At 48.1% G+C, this 23230-nt stretch overlaps 1 protein-coding gene across 1 annotated transcript in view; it reads right to left on the bottom strand.

The window, feature by feature from the left end:
* Positions 1 to 3076: 3076 nt before the first annotated feature.
* The window catches only part of LOC124015174 (E3 ubiquitin-protein ligase SMURF2), a 51820-nt gene continuing 31666 nt past the window's right edge, over positions 3077 to 23230 (bottom strand). The window contains exons 5-20 of the mRNA XM_046330179.1: positions 22447 to 22512; positions 21546 to 21630; positions 20967 to 21050; positions 19835 to 20049; positions 18517 to 18601; positions 17321 to 17479; positions 17117 to 17170; positions 12241 to 12442; positions 10516 to 10619; positions 8465 to 8579; positions 7670 to 7848; positions 7229 to 7366; positions 6829 to 6949; positions 6465 to 6666; positions 5767 to 5842; positions 3077 to 5564 (exon numbers count right to left, since the gene is read on the bottom strand). Coding sequence (XP_046186135.1) covers positions 5465 to 5564; positions 5767 to 5842; positions 6465 to 6666; positions 6829 to 6949; positions 7229 to 7366; positions 7670 to 7848; positions 8465 to 8579; positions 10516 to 10619; positions 12241 to 12442; positions 17117 to 17170; positions 17321 to 17479; positions 18517 to 18601; positions 19835 to 20049; positions 20967 to 21050; positions 21546 to 21630; positions 22447 to 22512 — 1985 coding nt within the window. The 3' untranslated portion in view covers positions 3077 to 5464. The remainder of the gene's footprint in view (positions 5565 to 5766; positions 5843 to 6464; positions 6667 to 6828; positions 6950 to 7228; positions 7367 to 7669; positions 7849 to 8464; positions 8580 to 10515; positions 10620 to 12240; positions 12443 to 17116; positions 17171 to 17320; positions 17480 to 18516; positions 18602 to 19834; positions 20050 to 20966; positions 21051 to 21545; positions 21631 to 22446; positions 22513 to 23230) is intronic.

Genomic DNA, 23230 nt, shown 5'->3' with positions numbered 1-23230 from the left:
TCACAACTTGGGACGAGATAGACAGGTGGTCAGTCGACCGAGGGAGAGTGCCGGAGTCCGCCTGGGTTTCTCTGGAACAGTGTGAGGAGGGATACCGGCGAATGGAGTTGGAACGGCGATCAAGGAAGCCCGAGAGGCAGCCCCAAAAAATTATTGGGGGATGGCACACGGGAAGTGTGGCTAAGTCAGGTAGGAGACCTGAGCCAACTTGCCGTGCTTACCGTGGAGAGAGAGGGGCCGGGCAAGCACCGTGTTATGCCGTGAGGTGCACGGTGTCCCCGGTGCGCAGGCATAGCCCGGTGCGATACATAGCAGCGTCTCGTATCAGCCGGGCTAGAGTGGGCATCGAGCCAGGTGCCATTAAGCCGGCTCAGCGCATCTGGTCTCCAGTGCATCTCCTCGGGCTGGGGTACATGGCACCAGCCTTATGCATGGTGTCCCCGGTTCGCCAGCACAGCCCAGTGCGGGCCATTCCACCTCGCCGCACTTGCCTGGCTACGGGGAGCATTCAACCAGGTAAGGTTGGGCAAGCTCGGTGCTCGAGAGCTCCAGTGCGCCTTCACAGTCCGGTCTATCCGGTGCCACCTCCACGCACCGTCTCCCTCCTGCCCAGCGCTGCCGGAGTCTCCCTCCTGCCCAGCGCTGCCGGAGTCTCCCTCCTGCCCAGCGCTGCCGGAGTCTCCCTCCTGCCCAGCGCTGCCGGAGTCTCCCTCCTGCCCTGAGCTGCCGGAGTCTCCCTCCTGCCCTGAGCTGCCGGAGTCTCCCTCCTGCCCTGAACAGCCGGAGTCTCCCTCCTGCCCTGAGCTGCCGGAGTCTCCCTCCTGCCCTGAGCTGCCGGAGTCTCCCTCCTGCCCTGAGCTGCCGGAGTCTCCCGTCTGCCCTGAGCTGCCGGAGTCTCCCGTCTGCCCTGAGCTGCCGGAGTCTGCCCTGAGCTGCCGGTGTCTCCCGTCTGCCCTGAGCTGCCGGAGTCTCCCATCTGCCCTGAGCTGCCGGAGTCTGCCCTGAGCTGCCGGAGTCTCCCGTCTGCCCTGAGCTGCCGGAGTCTCCCGTCTGCCCTGAGCTGCCGGAGTCTCCCGTCTGCCCTAAGCTGCCGGAGTCTCCCGTCTGCCCTGAGCTGCCGGAGTCTCCCGCCCGTCCGGTGCTGCCGGATTCTCCCGTCCATTCGGGACCCGTGGCTTAGGTCCCCAGTCCGAAGTCGTCGGCGAGGGTCGCCGCGTTAAAGAGGCCACGGAGGCAGGTAAAGAAGCAGAGAAGGACTATAAGGGAGTGGGGTCCACGTCCCGGGCCAGAGCCGCCACCGCAGACAGACACCCACCCAGACCCTCCCCTATGGGTTTAGGTTTTGCGGCCCGGAGTCCGCACCTTTGGGGCGGGGGGGGGGATGTCACGTTCTGACCTTAGTTCTTTTATTATGTCTTTGTTTTATAATGGTCAGGGCGTGAGTTGTCTATCTTCCATTTTCTATGTTGTGTTTGCGTTTGGCCTGGTATGGTTGTCAATCAGAGGCAGGTGTCGTTAGTGGTCTCTGATTGAGAATCATACTTAGGTAGCCTTTTCCCACTTGTGTTTCGTGGGTGTTTATTTTCTGTTGTTTTATTTCACCGTTAAGGACTGTTTGTTTGTCGTTTTATTGTTTTTGTTTCAGTGTTCACTATTCATATTAAAAATCAAGATGAATACTTACCACGCTGCGCTTTGGTCCTCTCCTTCATACGACGACCGTTACAGCTACCACAGAAACAATATGTTTAGGCCTTTACAGTCCATCACACTACCAAAAATTACCTTATGTATGCCCATTCCTTTGTCTCAGCAAATAGATACTGATTCTCCAAGCCCCCTCCTATCACCACCATCATCATCATTGATGAAAGCACTTCAGTTCACACCTCTGCTGATCAGGACATGCCAGACTCATTCTAATTCAAATAATTGCTCAAATTAAAATGGAAAGCGTTTACAGCTCCCACTTTGTCAAGATTTAAAAATTGGTTAAAGGATGACATAACATACTAGTGTGCTACAATACTTAATCTATGAAACACGGCCCTAAACTGACCTGTTTATTGTATCATGGTAATCGAACTAGGTATGTCTCTATCAGCTTTGAGTCATCGTAGGTATGTCTCTATCAGCTTTGAGGCGTCGCAGGTATGTCTCTAGCAGCTTTGAGTCGTCGTAGGTATGTCTCTATCAGCTTTGCACATCTGGATTTGGGGATTTTTCTCCCATTCTTCCTTGCAGATTTTCTCAAGTTTTGTTAAGTTAGATGCAGTGAACAGCAATCTTCAAGTCTTTCCACAGATTTCCAATGGGATTCAAGTCAGGGCTTTGGCTGGCCACTGAAGGACTTTCACATTCTTGTTTGGATGCCATTCCAGTGTTGCTTTGGCTGTATGCTTGTGGTATTTGTCCTGTCGGAACGTAAATCATTGCCCCAGTCTAAGGTCATTTAGACTCTGAAGAAGGTACTCATCAAGGATTTGCCTGTATTTTGCTCCATTCATTGTTCGCTGACCAATGACCAATCTGGCAGGTTCTCCTATCTCAGCCATGGAACTCTGTAGTTCTCTTAGTGGTCATTGGGGTTCTTGGTCACCTCCCTGACCAAGGTCCTTCTTGCCTGATTGCTCAGTTTGGTCAGAGAACCAGCTCTAGGCAGTCTGGGTAGTTCCATATTTTCTCAATTTCCAATGATAGAGACCATTGTGCTCTTAGAAACATTTAACACTCTAGAAATTGTTTTATACCCTTCCCCAGATATATGCCTCATCACAATTCTATCTCAGAGATATAAGGACAGTTCCTTGGACTTCAGGATATAGTTTCTGCTCTGACATGCACTGTCAACTGTGGGACCTTATATAGACAGGTGTGTTTCTTTCTAAATAATGTCCAAACAATTGAATTGGCCACAGCTGGACTCCAATCAAGTTGTAGTGATGTCAATGATGATCAAAGGAAATTTAATGCACAGCTCAATTTGAGCTCCTGAATACTGCGAAATTCAGCCCAAATCCTTTGAAAGCCCCCAAAACCTCTCACATACACAGACAAAAGACAAGGCACAGCCACATACAAGGTGCCTCATATTATTTGACAAAGGCAAGTTTAATTAGACCTAAATTACACACAAAAATAAAATACTCTTACAAAAATGATAGTGTTAAGTACATCTAATTGCATAAGTCAGCTATAAGAGATATAGTCCTGCTTGTGGATCTTGCAAAAAAATTAAGCAACAAAAAGTTGCATCTAAAATTGGACTTGTTAATAAAAAGTTTCACTCTTCAGGGAGGCAGCTATGGAGTAATGCAGAGAGATTGTGTAAGAAACAGACTGCCGAGGGATCTTTTTGTGCCACTTAAAGTAAATTATTATGTTTAGATATAAAATCAATCAGTCCATGACCTATCTGGTAAATAGATAGAAGTCACCTAGTACATACGGCGACAAATAGTTCTGTATGTGTGAATTTAAAAAGAAACTTAAGTTAAATTACAGGTTGTGTGATCCACATTAATAAACAATAACCTATCACAGTACAAAGCACCATCTGAGGACACGTCACTTTGCATACACCTCTATAAAAGAAAAAAGATGAGCAATTAATTTTCAATGTATGCTAACTTTAAGAACAGTCCATGGTCATAGCTTGCTAGACAGGCAGCCATTAAAAAAAAAAAAAACATTCAACAATTTGTTTGAATGAGTATAAAATAAATATGTTCTCCCCCAAACCCATACTTGTAGAGCTAGGTTCAGGTGAGTAGAATTAGGGGGTTCATCTCATTCATTCAGATTTCATTTATAGCCAATATGGAGATATCGAAACCCAACTATCACATGTCAATGTCTACTGTTGGGTTACAATACATATGACAAATGTAGACTTTATAGCCACTCAACCTAATGTACTGTATAAGACATTCAACCATTACAGAGGAAAGGGTTTTGTATCTGACCACGTCAGCTCCCAAATAATACAACAACTAATATGACATCTCCTGAGAATGTGGCTTGAGGTCAGAGTGATGTTTGTTCAATTCATTGCAACTTTTTGTATGTAGTTTGCTATGCGCCCATCTCAGCCCCAGGTATAAGACTGGTTGCCAATATTTTATTTAGCACCAGAAGACCATAACTGGAAGGTAGTAGTAGTTATTTGCCAGAATGACAAGAGTAGCACATACAAAGGATGTGTGTAATCTTCACATAACAAAATGCACCAGGGTAGCAGGGACTCTTAGCCATTATTTTGTGGGGACAGAGAAGATCCCTATGAAGAAACAATCATGAAATCATGAGAAAGGTCTATGGAACTCATCATACAAACCCCACCACAAGTACCTACTGGATGATGTCACTGGAATTTAAAGGGTCAGGTTAATATCTAAATAGTTGAAAAGATTCAGTCAAAAGTATTATGGCACTCAGAGGACTGTGTGTATTAAAGACAACCCACCCTTAAGACCACCTCTCTACTTAATGTGTAGGAAAGAGGCTATGTAAAGATTTCCCCCACAGCAATCTAAGTGTACTTCTTTCAAGCTTAAATAGTAACACTTTTAATATATATATTTTTTTCTGGAATAATGGCAAAAGCTTTCTGAAATATAACAGAAATAAATTATATATATTATATATAATTTTAGTGTTTCTTTTTTCATTTTCCCATTATATAAAAATAACACCATTCAAGCTATTTATTTAAATTTCCAAACAAGCTTAGATATCAGACGTGTGACACTGGTTTCTGGGAATGGAGCGCTGAAAACCAGCCCGCTTTCTTTGGACAGGGTCGTTGACAATGGGGCCCTGCATGTCGTTCTCCATAAGGCCAAGTTCTGAACATGTGCTCCAAAGTCCAGCCTCTGAGTGAAGATAGATGCTCCAAGAGTCCTCAGTGGTAGAAGAGGACTCAGTCACCAGGGGGTGCTAAGGAGCCTTCATGCTGCCTTCAGTCCCTGCCTCCAAACAAACCAAGCACCATTCAGTGTTGTTGGTAACCGTGGGTAACAATGTACTCCATCAACCAGTGATACCAGTCTTGTTTATGTGGTCAATGTTTTGTTTAGTTGTGGACTTCATGTTCTGCTTGGTAAGATGGTAAGTAGCTACATGGAATATTGACTATTTTTTATAATGCTAAAACTAAACTTATTTAAAAAAGGAAGAGCCAGCCATTTTCGCAGTTCCACAAGTTAGTAAATAGTCTGAGTTATTAGCAGCTGAAAATGCTATTTAAAAAAAAGAGGGGGGTGGGGGGAAACCCCTAGACAGACGAGACTGCTCGCTCAGGTCTCCTCTGTCTCCCCCCCTCGGCCTGGCCACATGTCCCTATTGTAGGCGAGAGAGTCCTTGGGCCACTGGACCACAGACTCCCCCTTCCCCTGGGTGAACTGGATGGTGGGGTCTGACAATGTCGAGTTCCTCCACTCCTTGTTCCTGCGTCAGCAGCGTCTCACTCCACAGCAAAGCCACACGTCTCCTCGATAGCAGTGAGCAGCTTGTCGTACAGCTTGTCATAGTTCTCGTAGGGAGGAATGTCGATCCGGTTGAAGCTGAACAAACAGAGGGCAAGAGAGACTTGAGCCTGAGCCTTTGGTATTAGGACCTCTCTATGTTCATGGTTAACAGTTACATGGGTGGAAACCTAAACCTAAAGAATGATGTTGATATATCAAAGTGCCCTTCCCAGCTTTGACAAAGGCAAACATTGCTCCTGAAGGGCAAGCTGCAGGGTCAGAGCAGGCAGACACTCACCAGGTGTGGGCTTTGGGCAGGTTGTTGGAGCTGGCATCGATCTGGTGGATGGTGAAGAGTCGTGGGCCTGCAGCACCTGTAACATATCAACAGTTACTGTGAAGCACAACGGCAGAGCACACTTCACTCACACACAAAAGACAGTACTTTGTCAGCACTCTGCGGCGCCAAGTGTGGGCACTAAGAGCACTGGGTTTGTGTATGTTGTCATTGGCCTGCATGGACCTTGGTATTTAGACCAGCAGCAGTGATGGTCCTGTTATGTAACATGGAAGAGCAGAGTGAAGCGGCATGTCAGACAGGAAGAGCAGTGGATCACAGTCTGTTCCGCACGCCTGGGTGCTCTCTGGGCATCCTGTCTGACAGACTGGACTCACTGAACTACTGGACTCTGCTCAGCCTGCTCTGCACAGAGGGTTCAGCTCAGGCAACAACAACATCACACTCTGAGGCCTGCTGAGCTGCCTCGGGGTACAGTAGAGTATAATACAAACAACCCTCACCCATCTCCCTCTGGCATAAACATTCGTTACGCTGTCATAACAAATGTTATAAGCCATCATAACAATCAATATTACATGCCTATAGAGGGTGGATAAGGGCTAGCTAGCAACTCTCCCAGTGAAGCAGTGAATCACTGAGAACCTAACTACGTAGCTGCTGTACATGTCCCAGGAGGGTGAGTGCTGTGAGGGTACCTTGGAGGGCTTTGAAGCCTTGCAGGGGGACCCTGGAGGAGCCGGTGACAAACTGCAGCAACCTGGCCCGGCGCTCCTCATCGTACGACTCCACGGCCTTCCAGAACCACTTGACGATGTTGGTGTCAGGGGTGCAGTGCTTCAGCCGCGTGTTGGACTTCCAGTCGTTGATGTCGATCTTACCCAGGCCACACACTATGAGCTGAGGTGGAGAGAGGGAGAGAATGTGAAATGAAAGTCAAAGGGAAACTGTAGGGAGGAAATGGATGGGGAAAATGCTGATGTCTGGGAGAATGCAGTCCTTTGTAAAGGATGGACAGTGAAGGTAAGTACTGCTAGTCTGGGGGATGTGTCTCATTCACACCTCCAGCTCTTTCTCGTCGAAGGCCTTGAGGAGGTGCTGTGAGATGACCTCGTTGAAGCCCTTCTGCAGGGCCAGGAACTGAGCCTCGATGCCTCGCAGGAAACGCCAGTTCACATACAGCCTGTAGGGAGCGTGGGAGAGGGAAAGAGAGAGCCAGAGATCGATGATTCATACTGGAACGTGAAGGCATAGCCATGATTCTGAGCCTCTTTGAGGGGTATAGCAAAGCCCTTCACATGTACTTCACTCCCTGATCCTAGGTCAGTTAACTGTGGCTGGTCATTTGCAGCTAAGCTCATCTGAAATCCAACAGTATCTCCTCCCTGCTGGGCTTGACTGTCGACTGCTAGACCAGCTCTCTTCCTGTGTGGTGAGGAGGGGTCGGTGGGGGAGTACTCACCTGACATACTCCTTCTTGGTGTCCTGGGTGACCTGGATGATTTTGCCGTTGGGTTTGAGTTCGTGCTGGATGATCTCCCCGTAGGCATTGTGCTCCACACAGAAGGTGTGGTCCAACACGCCTGTGATGTCATTGTCCCTGAGAAGTGAGAGAGACGGACAGGGGAGTTAGAGAGAGATGGTGCTGGGGGAGGGGGAATGTTAATGTAGGTATGGATCAAAGTTCAGTTGACGAGCTCTCATGTGTAGCTACATGATCATGAGTGTTTTTTTTAGGGACTTTAAAAGTACACCAGTCAATGTTATAGTTCACATACACCAAATTAGTACCCGATGAATTAAAATGAGCCATCACAAACTATTGTCATTAAAAACCATGTTAATCTCTGTGTGCGCATCTTGGTCTGTGTGAGGATGTTGTTCCCATTTCCTTCCTACTCACAGGATCCAGACCAGGCTGTTGTGGAGGTCTGGGTCCACTGACTCCATGTCGTCCAGGGTGATGGGTTTCCCCAGCAGCTGTTTGTAGAAGGGCAGGGTGAAGCCCCCGTCTATGTAGTGGCCGTGGAACACCGCCATGCCCATAATACGACCCACAAAGTGGAAGTAGGACAGGTGCTCCTGGGGAGGGGGACAGAAACACCTTTAGTCCTCTTAAACACTTCATAGTACATCCATTTAGCATGGCATTTCCCAGTCTAAGGAGAATTACCAAGATTGAGCAACTCAAGGCAGAATCCTAACTTAACGTTTTCTTAAGTCATGCATTGATGTCGATGAGAGATTTGCGCTATAGCTCAGATTTCCTCACACATGTCTTAAGTTAGGATTGGGCCCTTGGTAAATGATAAATACCTGCTATTCTTACAGCTGGGAATTTATTGCAGTGCGTAATCCAAAGGTTAGGACTCAAAAGGTGAGCAGCAGCATCCAAACTATTTGCAGTTGTAAACTATTTCCCTTATGATGGATTTAATAACCAAATGCTATAGAGGCAGTAAAGATTCTCAACACAGCAATTAAATAGTTGCCGAATTCATCACCAGTCTCCAGGAGATCTAGCATCTAGCATGAGAACAGCTGATAGGGAAATGGAAGGCCAAACAAATAAACAGGCAGAGGAGAGACAAGAGGCAGAAATATTGTGCAAGACTAGAGCAGTTGAGCGGTCCGTGTGACCAGGTCTTTCACATCACAGTGGGGCGGGCTGGTGGCGGCGTCCGGGCCTCTGACTCACCGGGTTGACGGCTGAGTCGGGGTTAATCTGCAGGGTGTAGATGTCATCGCGGGAGTACTGGAACAGGCCGTAGTATGGATTCAGCATCTCATGGGACAGCAGATACAGCCACTCCCTGCACACACAGGAGACACAGAGAGGGACAGATAAAGAGAACATCCATTGTTAAATCTCTTGATCCATGAAATATTTTTTCAAGGCAGGGAACATCAATTTCAGAAAGTGAATACTCCATGGCAATTTAAAAAGCAGAAGTATAATTCTCAGATTAGGTGCTTTAAATCCATATTACCCCTTGGGGGCCAACCATGTTTCAGCAGATGGTGGCATTCAAATCAAAATCCAATCAAGTGTTATTTGTCACATACGTCCTAAACAACAGGTGTAGACTAACAGTGAGATGCTTACTGATGGGCCCTTCCCACCAACAGGTGTAGACTAACAGTGAAATGCTTACTGATGGGCCCTTCCCACCAACAGGTGTAGACTAACAGTGAAATGCTTACTGATGGGCCCTTCCCACCAACAGGTGTAGACTAACAGTGAAATGCTTACTGATGGGCCCTTCCCACCAACAGGTGTAGACTATCAGTGAAATGCTTACTGATGGGCCCTTCCCACCAACAGGTGTAGACTAACAGTGAAATGCTTACTGATGGGCCCTTCCCACCAACAGGTGTAGACTAACAGTGAAATGCTTACTGATGGGCCCTTCCCACCAACAGGTGTAGACTAACAGTGAAATGCTTACTGATGGGCCCTTCCCACCAACAGGTGTAGACTAACAGTGAAATGCTTACTGATGGGCCCTTCCCAACAACAGGTGTAGACTAACAGTGAAATGCTCACTGATGGGCCCTTCCCACCAACAAGTGTAGACTAACAGTGAAATGCTTACTGATGGGCCCTTCCCACCAACAGGTGTAGACTAACAGTGAAATGCTTACTGATGGGCCCTTCCCACCAACAGGTGTAGACTAACAGTGAAATGCTTACTGATGGGCCCTTCCCACCAACAGGTGTAGACTAACAGTGAAATGCTTACTGATGGGCCCTTCCCACCAACAGGTGTAGACTAACAGTGAAATGCTTACTGATGGGCCCTTCCCACCAACAGGTGTAGACTAACAGTGAAATGCTTACTGATGGGCCCTTCCCAACAACAGGTGTAGACTAACAGTGAAATGCTTACTGATGGGCCCTTCCCACCAACAGGTGTAGACTAACAGTGAAATGCTTACTGATGGGCCCTTCCCACCAACAGGTGTAGACTAACAGTGAAATGCTTACTGATGGGCCCTTCCCAACAACAGGTGTAGACTAACAGTGAAATGCTTACTGATGGGCCCTTCCCACCAACAGGTGTAGACTAACAGTGAAATGCTTACTGATGGGCCCTTCCCAACAACAGGTGTAGACTAACAGTGAAATGCTTACTGATGGGCCCTTCCCAACAACAGGTGTAGACTAACAGTGAAATGCTTACTGATGGGCCCTTCCCAACAACAGGTGTAGACTAACAGTGAAATGCTTACTGATGGGCCCTTCCCAACAACAGGTGTAGACTAACAGTGAAATGCTTACTGATGGGCCCTTCCCACCAACAGGTGTAGACTAACAGTGAAATGCTTACTGATGGGCCCTTCCCACCAACAGGTGTAGACTAACAGTGAAATGCTTACTGATGGGCCCTTCCCAACAACAGGTGTAGACTAACAGTGAAATGCTTACTGATGGGCCCTTCCCACCAACGGAGAGAGAAAAATATAGAACAAATAATAACACGAGGAATAAATACACAATGAGATAACTTGGCTATATGCTTGAGTCAAAAGAATTGGTGCAAAGAGGGTCAATGCAGATAGTCCGGGCAGCTATTTAGTTAACTAGTTAGTAGTCTAATGTCTTGGGGTAGAAACTGTTCAAGTCCTGTTGGTTCCAGACCTGGTGCATTTACTTCTCTAACACACAATAGAAATCTTCTTTGTTCCATGATGATGCATATTGAGCATAACTTAGTTTTTCCCTCATGCTTTGCTGTGAATTCCTACCTGGCCACTCCTCCGTAGTCCAGCCCCTCCTCCCCTTTAAACTTCACCATCAGTCTCTTCCACAGGTCCTTCGGCCTCATCTTCATCACCTGGCGGTAAGACTCCTGTAACACATACAGAGATACACCATTGTAACGAACGGGACTGGGATGGAGGACTTTACCCCCAAACCTACTGAGTACTTCCATCAGAGACCATCTGGTAAATACTGTGCAGTCCAGGGTCTGTGGCCAGGGGGATGCATCTATCTGCACTGTAATGTCTGTGTGTGAGTGATGCTGGCTCTAGGGACCGAGCCAAAGAATAAACATTCCTGTGCTCTGTCATTTAGGACCAGCTTGGCTGGCCCCTACCTGCCTAGCAATGATGTACGCCCTCTCCTCCCCTGCGAAAGTAACCTGAGTGTCCATTCCCCCCTTAATCAAAGGGCATTATCAGGAGGTGGGGGTGATAAGAGGACATTCCCCAACGTGACACATTCCACCAAGCTATCCCGTGAGTCTCACCCCCCCCCCCACCACTGTCCCAGTCTCAGTGGCTCATGGGAAACGGGGTAGGAATGCAGAGCATGAGTCTGGCCAAGCCCGGCCTGTCTGCCTGTCTTAAACATGCAAACCAATGACCAAAGACCTGTGCAATTCCAAATTGCTTCAAGCTGAAGACAAAAAAAAACGAAGAAAAGAAGGAACTGTCCAGAAACAATGATGAGAAACACCCCATGTTCCTCGCCAGAGGGGGCTTCTGTAGAACATTAGACAGCAGTGTTTTAGTAACAAACTTTCCCCCTGGTACTCAGAGACTGGGATCGTTACACCCCACTCTGGGTTGGTGCGTTCACCCCACATGCCGAGAGCTGCAGACACAGGCCCACAATGTCCAGCACATTCCAAGTGTGGGGGACAGTCTCATTAAAAGTGGATTGGGAGAATAACAGTAAACAGACAGAACAGAAGAGTGGAACAATAACACCGCTTTCTCCCCAGAGCTGGTCCACCGTGCCCTCCAGTTACACTGAGGATGTGTCAGCGGTGACACCAGACAAATAAGGCCTCTTATCTTCAATAGAATGTACACACTGAGACAGCTTGACAGTCCACCAGCTGACACTTGCCCACACAGTCGTATTTCTAACAGCTCGGCGTGTCCAGAAAAGCAATGAAGTTATGTCTAGCCTTAAAATCCACCCCCACCTCCCTTTCGTGTTGAGATCAGCCAACAAAAACGTCTTCCTTCAGATTAACAGACAAAGCTGTTCCAGCACATTCCATCACATATTTTACGAGGGTCATGTAGTCTGTTGCAGGTGTTGTTGCTCTGATGAGGCTCCACACCTCCCAAACTAGAAAACCTCCCCCACTGAGGAGTGCACTTCACAAAAGCCTCTCATTTCAAACACGAGGTCTGCCTTGGATATGAACATACTCTCTTCACACGTTATAGATAATAGCATGGTGGATAACGCCGTGGCAGAAACATGACGAGCAACGACCTTGAGAGGAGAGGGAAGTAGAGGATGGGAAAACCATTGCCTGAGGTTTGAAAGTGAGGTAAACTATCTGGTATAATAAACTTTTACAAGTGTAAATAAGAGTGAGGAAAATGTCCAGAGTTGATGCTTTCCTTCAGGATCGGGATAGTCAACCTCTTCAGTAATACTAATTAAAGACTCAATCATGCTGGTTGTGTTCAAGAACTGAGGGAATAACACTAATTCGACGGGCTCACCTCAAAGATCTCCTCGCGGGACACCTCTATGCGACAGTGGCCGGCCTGGGGCTGCTGCTGGGACAGCTCCTGGCGGAGGATCTTCAGCTTCTGCACCAGGTCCCTCTTGTACTTGGGCACCGTGAGGCACTCGGCCTCCTCTGGCAGATTACCTGGAGACACCAGTACCTGCTGGGCCTGCTCCTTCAGCTGGATCTGACGGCTGGGGATGGAGAAAAAGTGAAAGAGAAGAGTTGGAGGGAAAGATCATGGTTGAGACTTGGGGTCGTAACAACACATACAGGTACACAAAAATAAAACACCACAAAAAAATATATAACCAGAAACCCTAAAAACTCCAAATAAAGCCAGGCAGGAATTCTGCCTCCCTCCTTTTTGCTGACTGGAGAACGAGAGGTAAACACACTGAGGTCATCTGGGAAGCACATCAAGTTAAACAAGCTGCCATGTGCCCACAGACATAGGTGGAGGTGGTATTTCTGAACAAGCACACATGAGGGGGCAGAGCCAGAGGGTGGTGTGATGTGTCCGTAGGTGCCACATTGTCTGTCTGTTTACAGGACGGAGGTGAGGTGCAGCCAGTGACCCTTCCTCCACGTCCCGCCAGGCTCTCCATTCAAACAGCTCTGTCGTACACTCCTCGTGGGCAACTCCGTGGGCCCCTGCCGTGCTGGGTCCTGCCAGCTCACAGGTGTGTGCCATGCCACCTCCACTTCCCACCTGGTGCTGGACCCACGGTGGTCTCACAGACAGCACAGCACAGACAGAGAGAAAATAGACAGTTCTACAGGGGGGGAAAGCAAAATGTGGCTACTGTCACACCCTGGCCATAGAGAGATTTTTATTCTCTATTTTGGTTAGGGTGGGCATTCTAGTTTTTTATTTCTATGTTTCCTATTTCTTTGCGTTTGGCCGGGTGTGGTCCTCAATCAGAGGCAGCTGTCTATCGTTGTCTCTGATTGAGAATCATACGTAGGCAGCTTTTTCCCACCTGTGTTTGGTGGGTAGTTCTTTTCTGTTTTGTGTCTGTACCAGACAGAACTGTTTTGTTTTGTTCCACTTTGTTATTTTGTGTCAGTGTTCAGTTTGAATAAATGATCATGAACACGTACCACGCTGCGCTTTGGTCCTCTTCTTCAGACGAGCGTTACAGCAAGAGACATCTGCAAATAGATTGAGTGTCGGTCTCATTCTGCACTGAGCAATGAGGGTGTCCATAGACCTCATGTCTTCAGCTTAAATTGTTCAGGAAGGTTCTTTATTTGTTTATTAACAGGAGTGACATTTCAATGCAAGTTCCTTCATAAGAGGATACGTGTTGCTGACTATAGGAAACCAATAAATGAACAACCAAGTTGTGTAGGGTCCCTAACAGCTAAGATGACCACCTCAGTGGGTGGCTGTAACTGTGATAACACATCAGTGTAGAGCAGTTAACCTCCAAATCAAAAGCTATGAGTGTGATCTGTGGTGGTAGTGAACGAGGTTCTTCACTTCTGCCCAAATCTCTGGCATGAGAGTGAACTTCTGAACCACGGCAGTGGTGGTGGAAGGCTCTTCTGCTCAGAAACAGAAACACGCACAGACACATAGCAAGAGAGAATCAAAAGGCCCTTTATGGAGCCTTTGCACTTTAGTGGGGCATAGTGGGCACACTCACCCCCTGAGCAGGGTCATAAACACCAGGCTGTACAGCCGGCAACAAAGGGTTGTGTGTGTGTGTGTGAGTGAGAGAGAGGGGCAGAGTGTGTAAAGACATCCGCATGCTTCCCAGAAGGAAAAGTTCAGAAGATCGTATGCATATTATATGACAGCATTTTGTGACGTTTTGGACTTCGGTTAGTTTTCTTCTTCTCTTGTTCGGGCACACAACACTTTTTCTTGCTGAAGTCTACACCCCTTTGTCTGTGATTGGTAAAAACAGCTAAATGAATGACAGATTTCTTGAGTTATCTTAGATTAATTCAAACTATTTTGAGGAAGTGGATACTGGCTACGGCGTCTCAAAACTGCTTTCAACCGAAGGTCTTTTTATTAAAGGAGTACGCCAACACACTCGTTCGGTTCGCCTAGCCGCCAGGCCGAACTGAAGCATGCTGACGCCTTATGTGTGTGAGAGGAGAGTAAGTGTGAGAGAGGGTAAGCAGAGAGTCTGTGACAGGAGAATCATGGAGCAACAACCCATCCTGGCTCAATGGATTTACCTAGCCCCAAAAAGTACAGGATCATATAATATTGGATAGGCCAAAACCACTGAAATCCAGTCATTTCTAACAACTCAGCAAACCTATTTCTGCCTGGGACACCTACCAAACACCTGCCATTCACTCTACTATACAAAACCAAACAACCTTTTATTAGGTATAATGTCATAAAATATGGCAAATACACAATCCTAGCTCTCAAAAAGATTTGTTTGGAGGGTCATACACTGAGCAGGAGTAATAGACAGTCATGTAGCAGCCATCCTGATCTTTATATCCACACACCATAATAAACAGTGACAGCTTATTCTAAGGACTGACTGCTCTAGACTCCCACTGTCTTTGGCCTCGTCTAGCTGAGCTGAGCTGGCCACTTCCTGCGATCCCAGAGAGCAGCAGGGCCCCATAGGGCACTCCAGTCCTCCTCCTCAATCTCTTTATTTCCTGCAGACTAGACTCAGAGGGAGGGAGGGAAAGGGTGGAGGTAGGAAGGGTTGCCTCCGGACAGCACCCAAACAACGAGGAAGACTCAGACAGGGAGAGGAGAGGTACCGAGCAACAGAGCAGCACTCCCTCCAGTTTCACTCATAAATCAAACATTCCTGCCCGTCTCTCACACACACACACGTGCACGCACGCACGCACGCGCGCGCACGCACACACACACACACACACACACACAGCCTAGTGCGCATTCCCTCTTTTTCTAACTTGTTTTAAGAGAGTAAGATGGCGTGGTGTGTTATCTGCTGAAGCTCAGACAGTAATACAGTGAACTCAGTGTAAAGCTAGAGAACACTAGACCCCTGGGAACTGATCCTCTGAGTGTTCATGCCAGAGTTCAGAGGGCAGATCTGAGGCCCAACAAGGATTTTGTTACCTATTGTCTAGTGACCAGGCTTAGAGTCAGGAGACTGCAACATCACAGGGTGAGTCTAACCAAAAACGTATTGTGGCCCGCTGAGGCAATGTCTTTAGCAAATAAAAGGGGTAATAAACTATAACCTTGAAGGACACGTATATATCAAACATTTTTGTGGGATGACAGCATGAGGGGTGAGAATTTCTGAAATCGTTTTCCTTGATAAAAGGCAGATGTCTTGATGGAAAACCACGCCGGCCTTCTGATATCTTTTCCAGAGTATTGTCGCTGGTTGGAATGTCACTCCCACCCCTCGTCTCAGCCAGAGTCCAGCTTCTCTGCTCCACAGAGGTCCGTGAGGGGACAAAATCAGAGAAGGTATTCTCAGATAGGATGATCCAGTCAGACTGGGTCAGGCCCATGAGCCCTCTGCTAACCAGCAGACTGCACACTCCAAACCTCTGAGCCACCATCCAATGTGTGTTACATTAGTGCACACCTAGAGATCCTGTCGACTGCGTTAACACAGGCAGCCTAATTCTGATATTCTTTTAATTCATTGGTCTTTTGACCAATCAGATCAGCTCTGAAAAAGCTCTGATGTCAAAGATCTGATTTGATTTTTCAAACTACCAAATAGTGGGAAAAAAATCTGAATTGGGCTACACGTGTAAATGCAGCCTTAGGTTCTCCAAGACAAAGCCAAGGGTTTCTCCCTTAAAAGCAGAACCCAGGGAAGGTATGCTGGACCCAGGGCCCATCGTACATCATTCTAATGGCCACAAACCCGCTCTTGGCTCAGCTTAAACACCTTCCATTTCAATACAATTACTCCTCTTAAACAAAGACATCAATAACCTAGAAGAACTCTAATTCCCAACTTTAAAGTGAAATAATAATCGGACCAGTGCTTTTTAAAGAGAAGAAACACTGTGCACTGCTTTTCACACATCTGGACATTATTGTGCTTAAGACAAGATTCCTGCATTACAAACATACATGGCGTGCCAGCCTGGGATTTTATATGACTTTCAGAGGACCGCAGAAAAAGAAAAAGCACCAAAGTCCCAAACAAGTTCTTTGATCTGTCAGAACAGGGGAAAATAACACCAGATCTTTTCATCGGTGCATTCCGCCTCTCCTGGCACGGAGCAGGAATGAGGTCAGACGGAGGAGGCCCACCGAAGCCGCCCATACTCTGCTCCACCTTTACACTGCACTGTGGGTAATGCTGCAGCTATCGTTACATGGGCCGTGTTTGAACAGCTGCGAGGAAAAGTTCTGAAGCGCATGTACTGACGAACACGGCACACACACACACGCACTGACGAACACTGCACACACAGGCACGCACCAACACACACACACACACACACACCAAAACACACTATCACACACACACACAATTCATTCATTGACTCGGGCATCAAATTCATGCTCCGTTTCCTGGACGTAAGACGCTCCTCAGCCACAGACACATCAGTCTTGGTTTCCACATTGTTATCTGATGTCGAGCCAAAACAAGCTTTGTGACGGATTGTGTGCTGGATGGGTGAAGTTGTGTGTGGGAGTGTGTGAGGGAGAGTGTGTGCACAGGAGAAAGGCTGCTCTGATAGCTGAACCCCAACAGGTGTTTAACACACCTTGGCACTGTACTCCCCTGTAAAACATCCTGTGTGGGGGAGTCAATATGTCTGTGTGTGTATCTGTGTGTGTCCGTCTGTGTGCAGTCTGTTCTGTCTCTCCAGAACCAAGTGTTAGAGAAATAGAGGTCGGCCACAGAATAGAGGGGGGAAATAGAGGGCCTCACCTGATCGGACTGTTCTGAATTTCGATGCCGCTGCGGGAACCATTGGGGCTTGGGCTGCAGAACACAAAACACCACAGTTACACAGCCACACTGCCAGCCAGTCATACAGTACAGTTCTTGCTCAACTACTTCTCATTTAATTTGGGCTGTTATGAGGCTCTGGACCATGTTTAATTTGTGGCGCTGGTATAACCCGATACTTACTTAAGGACTAGATGCAGGTTGGCGGAGAGGCGCGGGTCTGTGAACTGCGTGGTGCGGTTGTTGTGGTCCACAAAGTAGACCCGGCCGGTGGCTGTGTTCCTGATCTCCCAGCCAGGGGGCAGTGGGCCCAGCTCCTCACAGTTTACATTACTCAGGTCTCTGGGAAGCACAAATCCCCAACACAGTCAGAGGTGAAGGGCAGAAAATAGAAAGAATCCAAGAAAGAATGAGACGTAAAGACCAATCAAAGTCAGGGAATGAAGCAGACCTCAAGGCTGACGGTAACTGGGAAACAAAGAGGCGCGAGAAAAGATTCCTAAACGACACCACTTTTATTCCATTCTTCTTCTTCCTGTCTAAATTACTTATTGCTGCCATGCAATCCTTTCAGCTGGACTCCTTTAGCCGTCTGTGGAGAGCAACTAAGAAATGACAGCAGCCCCACTTCAGCGGTACTGAGTTATCGGACTGAGGCCCAGCCAAATGACCAAGCCTCTCAGCACTGGGAGCTTGGCAGCCCAGCATCTGCTGCACACACAACCTGGGTGTGGCGTGACCAAGAGGATAGCATCAAGTGCAAGAAAAACGGCATCTATCACACGTATTTCCACAGGGGCAAGAGAACAGCATCTATCACACGTATTTCCACGGGGAAATACTTTTATCCAAAGCTCTTTTATCCAAAGCGTTTTAAAGTCATGAGCGTATACATTTTACATACGGGTGGTCCTTGGAATCGAACCCAGTATCCTGCCATTGCAAGCACCATGCTCTATCAACTGAGCTACAAAGGACTGTGACACCAGCCCTCTCTCATAGCCCAAAGAGAGCTAGCCACTGATTGTGGTGGGTATACCTGGGCACTGTGTGTTCAGACAGTGGTGCTGGGTATACCTGGGCACTGTGTGTTCAGACAGTGGTGCTGGGTATAACTGGGCACTGTGTGTTCAGACATTGGTGGTGGGTATACCTGGGCACTGTGTGTTCAGACAGGTGCTGGGTATACCTGGGCACTGTGTGTTCAGACAGTGGTGCTGGGTATACCTGGGCACTGTGTGTTCAGACAGTGGTGCTGGGTATACCTGGGCACTGTGTGTTCAGACAGTGGTGCTGGGTATACCTGGGCACTGTGTGTTCAGACAGTGGTGGTGGGTATACCTGGGCACTGTGTGTTCAGACAGTGGTGGTGGGTATACCTGGGCACTCGAGGGTCGTGCCATGTGCTGACTCCTGTCTGGGTGTGGAGGAAGTAGACCTGGCCCTGCTGCGTGGTCCTCTGCTCTGTAAGGGGGAACAATAGCATGGCTACTCATACAGGTATAAGAGGTACAGAGCAATGGTTACAGACAAGTACACACATGTGAGAGATGAGTGAGAGAGTGGGATGAGTGAGAGATGAGTGAGAGTGAGATGAGTAAGAGAGTGAGAGGTGAGTGAGAGAGATGAGTGAGAGATGAGTGTGAGAGAGTGAGAGATGAGTGAGAGATGAGAGTGGATGATAAGGAAAATAAAGCTGTTAGTTATACATTTGTTCCACTGTGAGGATTGTTATTGGTGCGTCAATGTGCGTATCTTAATCCGAGCGTGTGTGGAAGAGTAACAGAGATCAGACAGAAGGAGATAAAAGCAGGGATTGAGTCAGTTTGGATCCCAGTTGCGGGGCTGACAGGGGGAGAAGATGGTTGTCTGTGTGTTGGTGAGCTCATTCATCACAGATTGACAGAGATATTTCCATGAGCTTGGAAGCTCTTCTCTGGCATTCCTTAGGACCCACCGCCCTGTCTCTCTAACATGCGTGTACATAACTTCCACCCCCCCCTCCCTCTCCCCGCTGAGCACCAACGCATTCGCCAGCCACTGGGGCTGCTGACAGCGGTTCAGAGGAGCTGGACCAAAAAGAGACAGCACCCTCCTAATCTTGTAGAGCTGGGCTGGGCTACTGTGATTTACTTCTCTGGCTAGCACTCCTAAATCCTCAGCAAGACTACACAGTGTCTGAATATCAAGCAGCCGCCTATGGGCTGCATGTGAGGAAGGAGAGAGGAGGGGGAGGAGTGAACGGCTGCCGCCAGACTTTAACTGCTAGATCGATTCAATTAGTTCTTTAAAATGGGGCCTGTCAGGCTGCTTATGCTGCGCTGCAGAGTCATGGTGGCTGTGCTGTTGGGACTGAATAGGGACACAGATTAGCAGGATGATTCAGCTGAGTGTTGGGCTGAAGAGAGGAGGAGGGAGGCAGTTAACACTGAGGCATTGCAATGACGACACCGGTCTTAAAACAGAAGGAGACACGTCTCTCATACAGGATGTTCATAATACAGAATGCTCCAGTCTAGTCTGGCTGTGGGAATCGAAGTGGTCGTCCTATAGTGTGATTGTGTGTACGTTGGTGTATGTCCGGTGTGTCCATATTGTGTGTTAGAATCCTCTTTCCACTAAGCGTATCCCTCGGGCAGGTCTGGGGGTGTGTGGAGGTGTGTCCATATTGTGTGTTAGAATCCTCTTTCCACTAACCGTATCCCTCGGGCAGGTCTGGGGGTGTGTGGAGGTGTGTCCTGCTCATGTAGTTCCTGTGTCTCTGGGAGCGGACGCGTCTCTCCTGGGCCCGCTGGTCGCTGGACGGGACACACGGAATGGTGGGCGTGGCCCCGTTGGTGCTCAGGATGGGCGTGTTCTCATCCACGATGCAGCTGAGAGGCCGGCCCGGGCTGGAGTACTCCGACGCAGGCCTAGGAGAGACAGGGAACAGGAGGAGATCACAGTCAGACAGGGGGTTATAATATATCCTTCATGGTAGGTTTGTTCAAATCAGGCCCGTGTCTATTCGTATTTCATATCTAGCTGTGCTTGTAATACGCTTAGATGCTAGGGCCAGACATTGGCTTGCTCCTGCTTTCTTAAGCATCATGAGGTCAGTGAGGCAGAGACATAGACACAGGCACACACACACACAGAGCAGTATTGAGTGAGGGGCCTGAGGCCAGTCTAGAGCAGAGCAGAGTAACAGGAAGGGAGCTGATAAGAGCAAAGAGACAGAGACTGTGGAGCAACAATACCGTCTGGAGCAACAAGAGTCTTAGGGCCCCGTTCAATAGTCTGCAGTGTTTCCTAATACAAATTCAATGCTGTCTAGGTCTTGGGGACTCATGCCTCATGCCATGGGTTTGAGGCTGGGTAGTGGGTAAGACTGTGTACTCACTCAACCTGGACTCAGGGACAGACATAACATAGTAAATGTAAACTGGTCTCCCTCCATTTAGCATATGTTATGAATTACAATTCGTATGATATGTTACAAATTGCAATTTGTACAATATGTTAAGAGTTTTCAATACGTATGATATGTTAGGAATTCCACTTTGTTGTGGCTAACATTAAGCTAGGCGGCTAATGTTAGCTTGGCTAGGAGTTAAGAATTAAGGTTAGGATTAACTAATATGCTAAGTAGTTACTAATGAGCAAAAATGCTAAAGTTCGGGTTGCTAGACATTCGCTATATACGCCCACCACCCATCCTACCCGACCAACCTCCCTCCTTCAGTGTTTTGGCTTCAGTAACCTTATGTCATCATACCAAACATATCATACTAATTTGAGTGTCACAGATTTACATTTACATCAAGACTTTGAGGCCAGGCCGACTCACCTGGTAGGCCTCTCCCACTGTGTGGTGCGTGTGATGTGGTTCAAGTACTGGATTCGGCCAGACGCAGTCCTCCGCTCCTCCCAGCTAGATGCAGTAGATACAAACACACACAAGTACAAAGCAGTGAGTGGACATTGAGGGCAACCAAGTTCAGGTAGTACCTTCTGTTTCACTCTGTTTCAAAACATTCCCCCTCTACTAAACATGACCTAGATATTCCCCACAGAGCTTCTTGCTAGCTAATAGGACACAGTCTCCCATCTGCTCACCCAATTCCTCTGGCGCACACCAACCCCAGACTAAACTCCCTAACCCCAGCCAACATCATTGGCTCAGTGCTGAGGTCAGTCGTGCTAAGCTGGTGAAGTGTCTGAACAGCAGAGCCTCTGGCTACTTAGATTGGAGTCTGGAACACCACACCACATGCTGTCTGGAACACTTTTGGTTGTGGGGCAGTGTGGTTATGATAGGCTCAGACTGGCCCTGTTGTGAGGGTATGATGTGGTGATAGTGGGTCCACTGTCCAGTACGGACAAATGTTAAATGGAGTTGTGGTGTGTTGGTGGGTATGGTACTCACCCGTCTGGCAGGTCATTGTCAAACAGACGGCTGCAGTCCACCACTGGGCCTCCTGTGCCTATCCTGTCTCTGGACTGCAGGCTCACTTTGGACACACAGACACATTCAGATACACATAGGAGAATGACTGGGTGGTAGAATCTCACTCTGTTCATGTCCTCTCATACCAGAGATTAAAACGGAACTATTTTAAAACTGTGAATTGATGTAATGCAATACTGTAATGATGTTATTTAGGGCTCAATGAGGAATCAATTTTTAAGAGGATCACATGGTCAAACCCTCTTGTGGGTGACAAGATGATCGTGTCTGGAAGTAGAAGTGCCAGCCGCCTGCACTCTGACAGTGGCCTGACCAGTCCCGAATCCCAGTTCTGGAAAGGACCCAAGAAGTGAGTGGAGGGCACGTATCAATGCTAGACTCTATGTCTACTGTAGCTAGCTAACCCTGTCCTCTCTGCTACCACCCAGGCTGTTCAGTGCCCATGTTGGTGGGTCAGTGGTGCTGTGACTGTCTGTCACCAGGCCCTGTGTTGCAGATGGAAGTGCGGGCCGTCTGAAGTCAGAGGGAGGCGCTCATCAAGCCTGGTGTCAGAGGCACGGCACGCTCAGGGGCAGCGCTCAATGCTTTACACACCAACGAATCACTGGGAAAATAAGTCACCCAGCAGGCTCAGGTTACTGGAGGGAGCCTACATGGTGTTGGGAGGGTTTCTTGTTCTCTTTCCTAGTTCTATTTCTATGCGTGGTGGTATACTGAGGTCTTATCAGCATTATAAAAACAACTGTGGTTAGCCTGAGGTTCTAATAATGGAGTGGTAACACTTCAGGTACATAACAGTGTTACGTGAATGTACATGAGTGTGTGGTCTGTGTGGCCTGCTGGTCACCGCTGTACTTACCCACTATCTGACCCCTCACTGTGTCACTGTCATTGAGGCCCAGCTTGTTCATGTCCAATCTCTGATCTGTGGAGGAGAGGGGAAGGAGGAGAGCGGGGGAGAGAGGGGAAGGAGGAGAGCGGGGGAGAGAGGGGAAGGAGGAGAGCGGGGGGAGAGAGGGGAAGGAGGAGAGCGGGGGGAGAGAGGGGAAGGAGGAGAGCGGGGGAGAGAGGGGAAGGAGGAGAGCGGGGGGAGAGGGGAAGGAGAGAGAGAAAGGGGGGATCGATCACTGTCTGAGAGACATGTAAACTAGCATGGTGTTGGGAGGTTTTTTTTCCCCCTACAGACAAGTCCCTTTGCTCTGTATCGTTTACATCACCCACAGTGAATTCCTCTCCTCCCTCCCTTGGAGGCTGGGTATGGGATATGTACTGGAACAGATGGTCTGTGGAGTGGCCATGGACCGTAAAAAAATCACTGAGCATCGGTACCGAGCAGCCTGCAGTTCACTACAGAGGTCAAACATTTGACAAATCTCCGCACAAAGCCGGCACTATTCCACCCAGACTGAACATGGACATGAACCCCTGCCAATGTCTGGAAACTCTTTGTCTACGTTCTCAGCCCAGGCTGAAAAACAAAACAAAAAAAAGGACCAAAGAAATGTCACGTTGCCTGCAGACATGAGAAATGCCACTATCTGTTCACTGTTGTCTGAGTGTCATGCAGATCAGCTCAGGATGTGCATCTAGACTAAACAGGGACCAAAACATGGTCTGTCAAACCATTACAAGACTGGGGCAAT

Source organism: Oncorhynchus gorbuscha, linkage group LG26 (assembly GCF_021184085.1).
Source record: "Oncorhynchus gorbuscha isolate QuinsamMale2020 ecotype Even-year linkage group LG26, OgorEven_v1.0, whole genome shotgun sequence".
NCBI classification, from domain to species: domain Eukaryota; kingdom Metazoa; phylum Chordata; class Actinopteri; order Salmoniformes; family Salmonidae; genus Oncorhynchus; species Oncorhynchus gorbuscha.
This window is presented reverse-complemented; position numbering and strand designations above follow the sequence as displayed.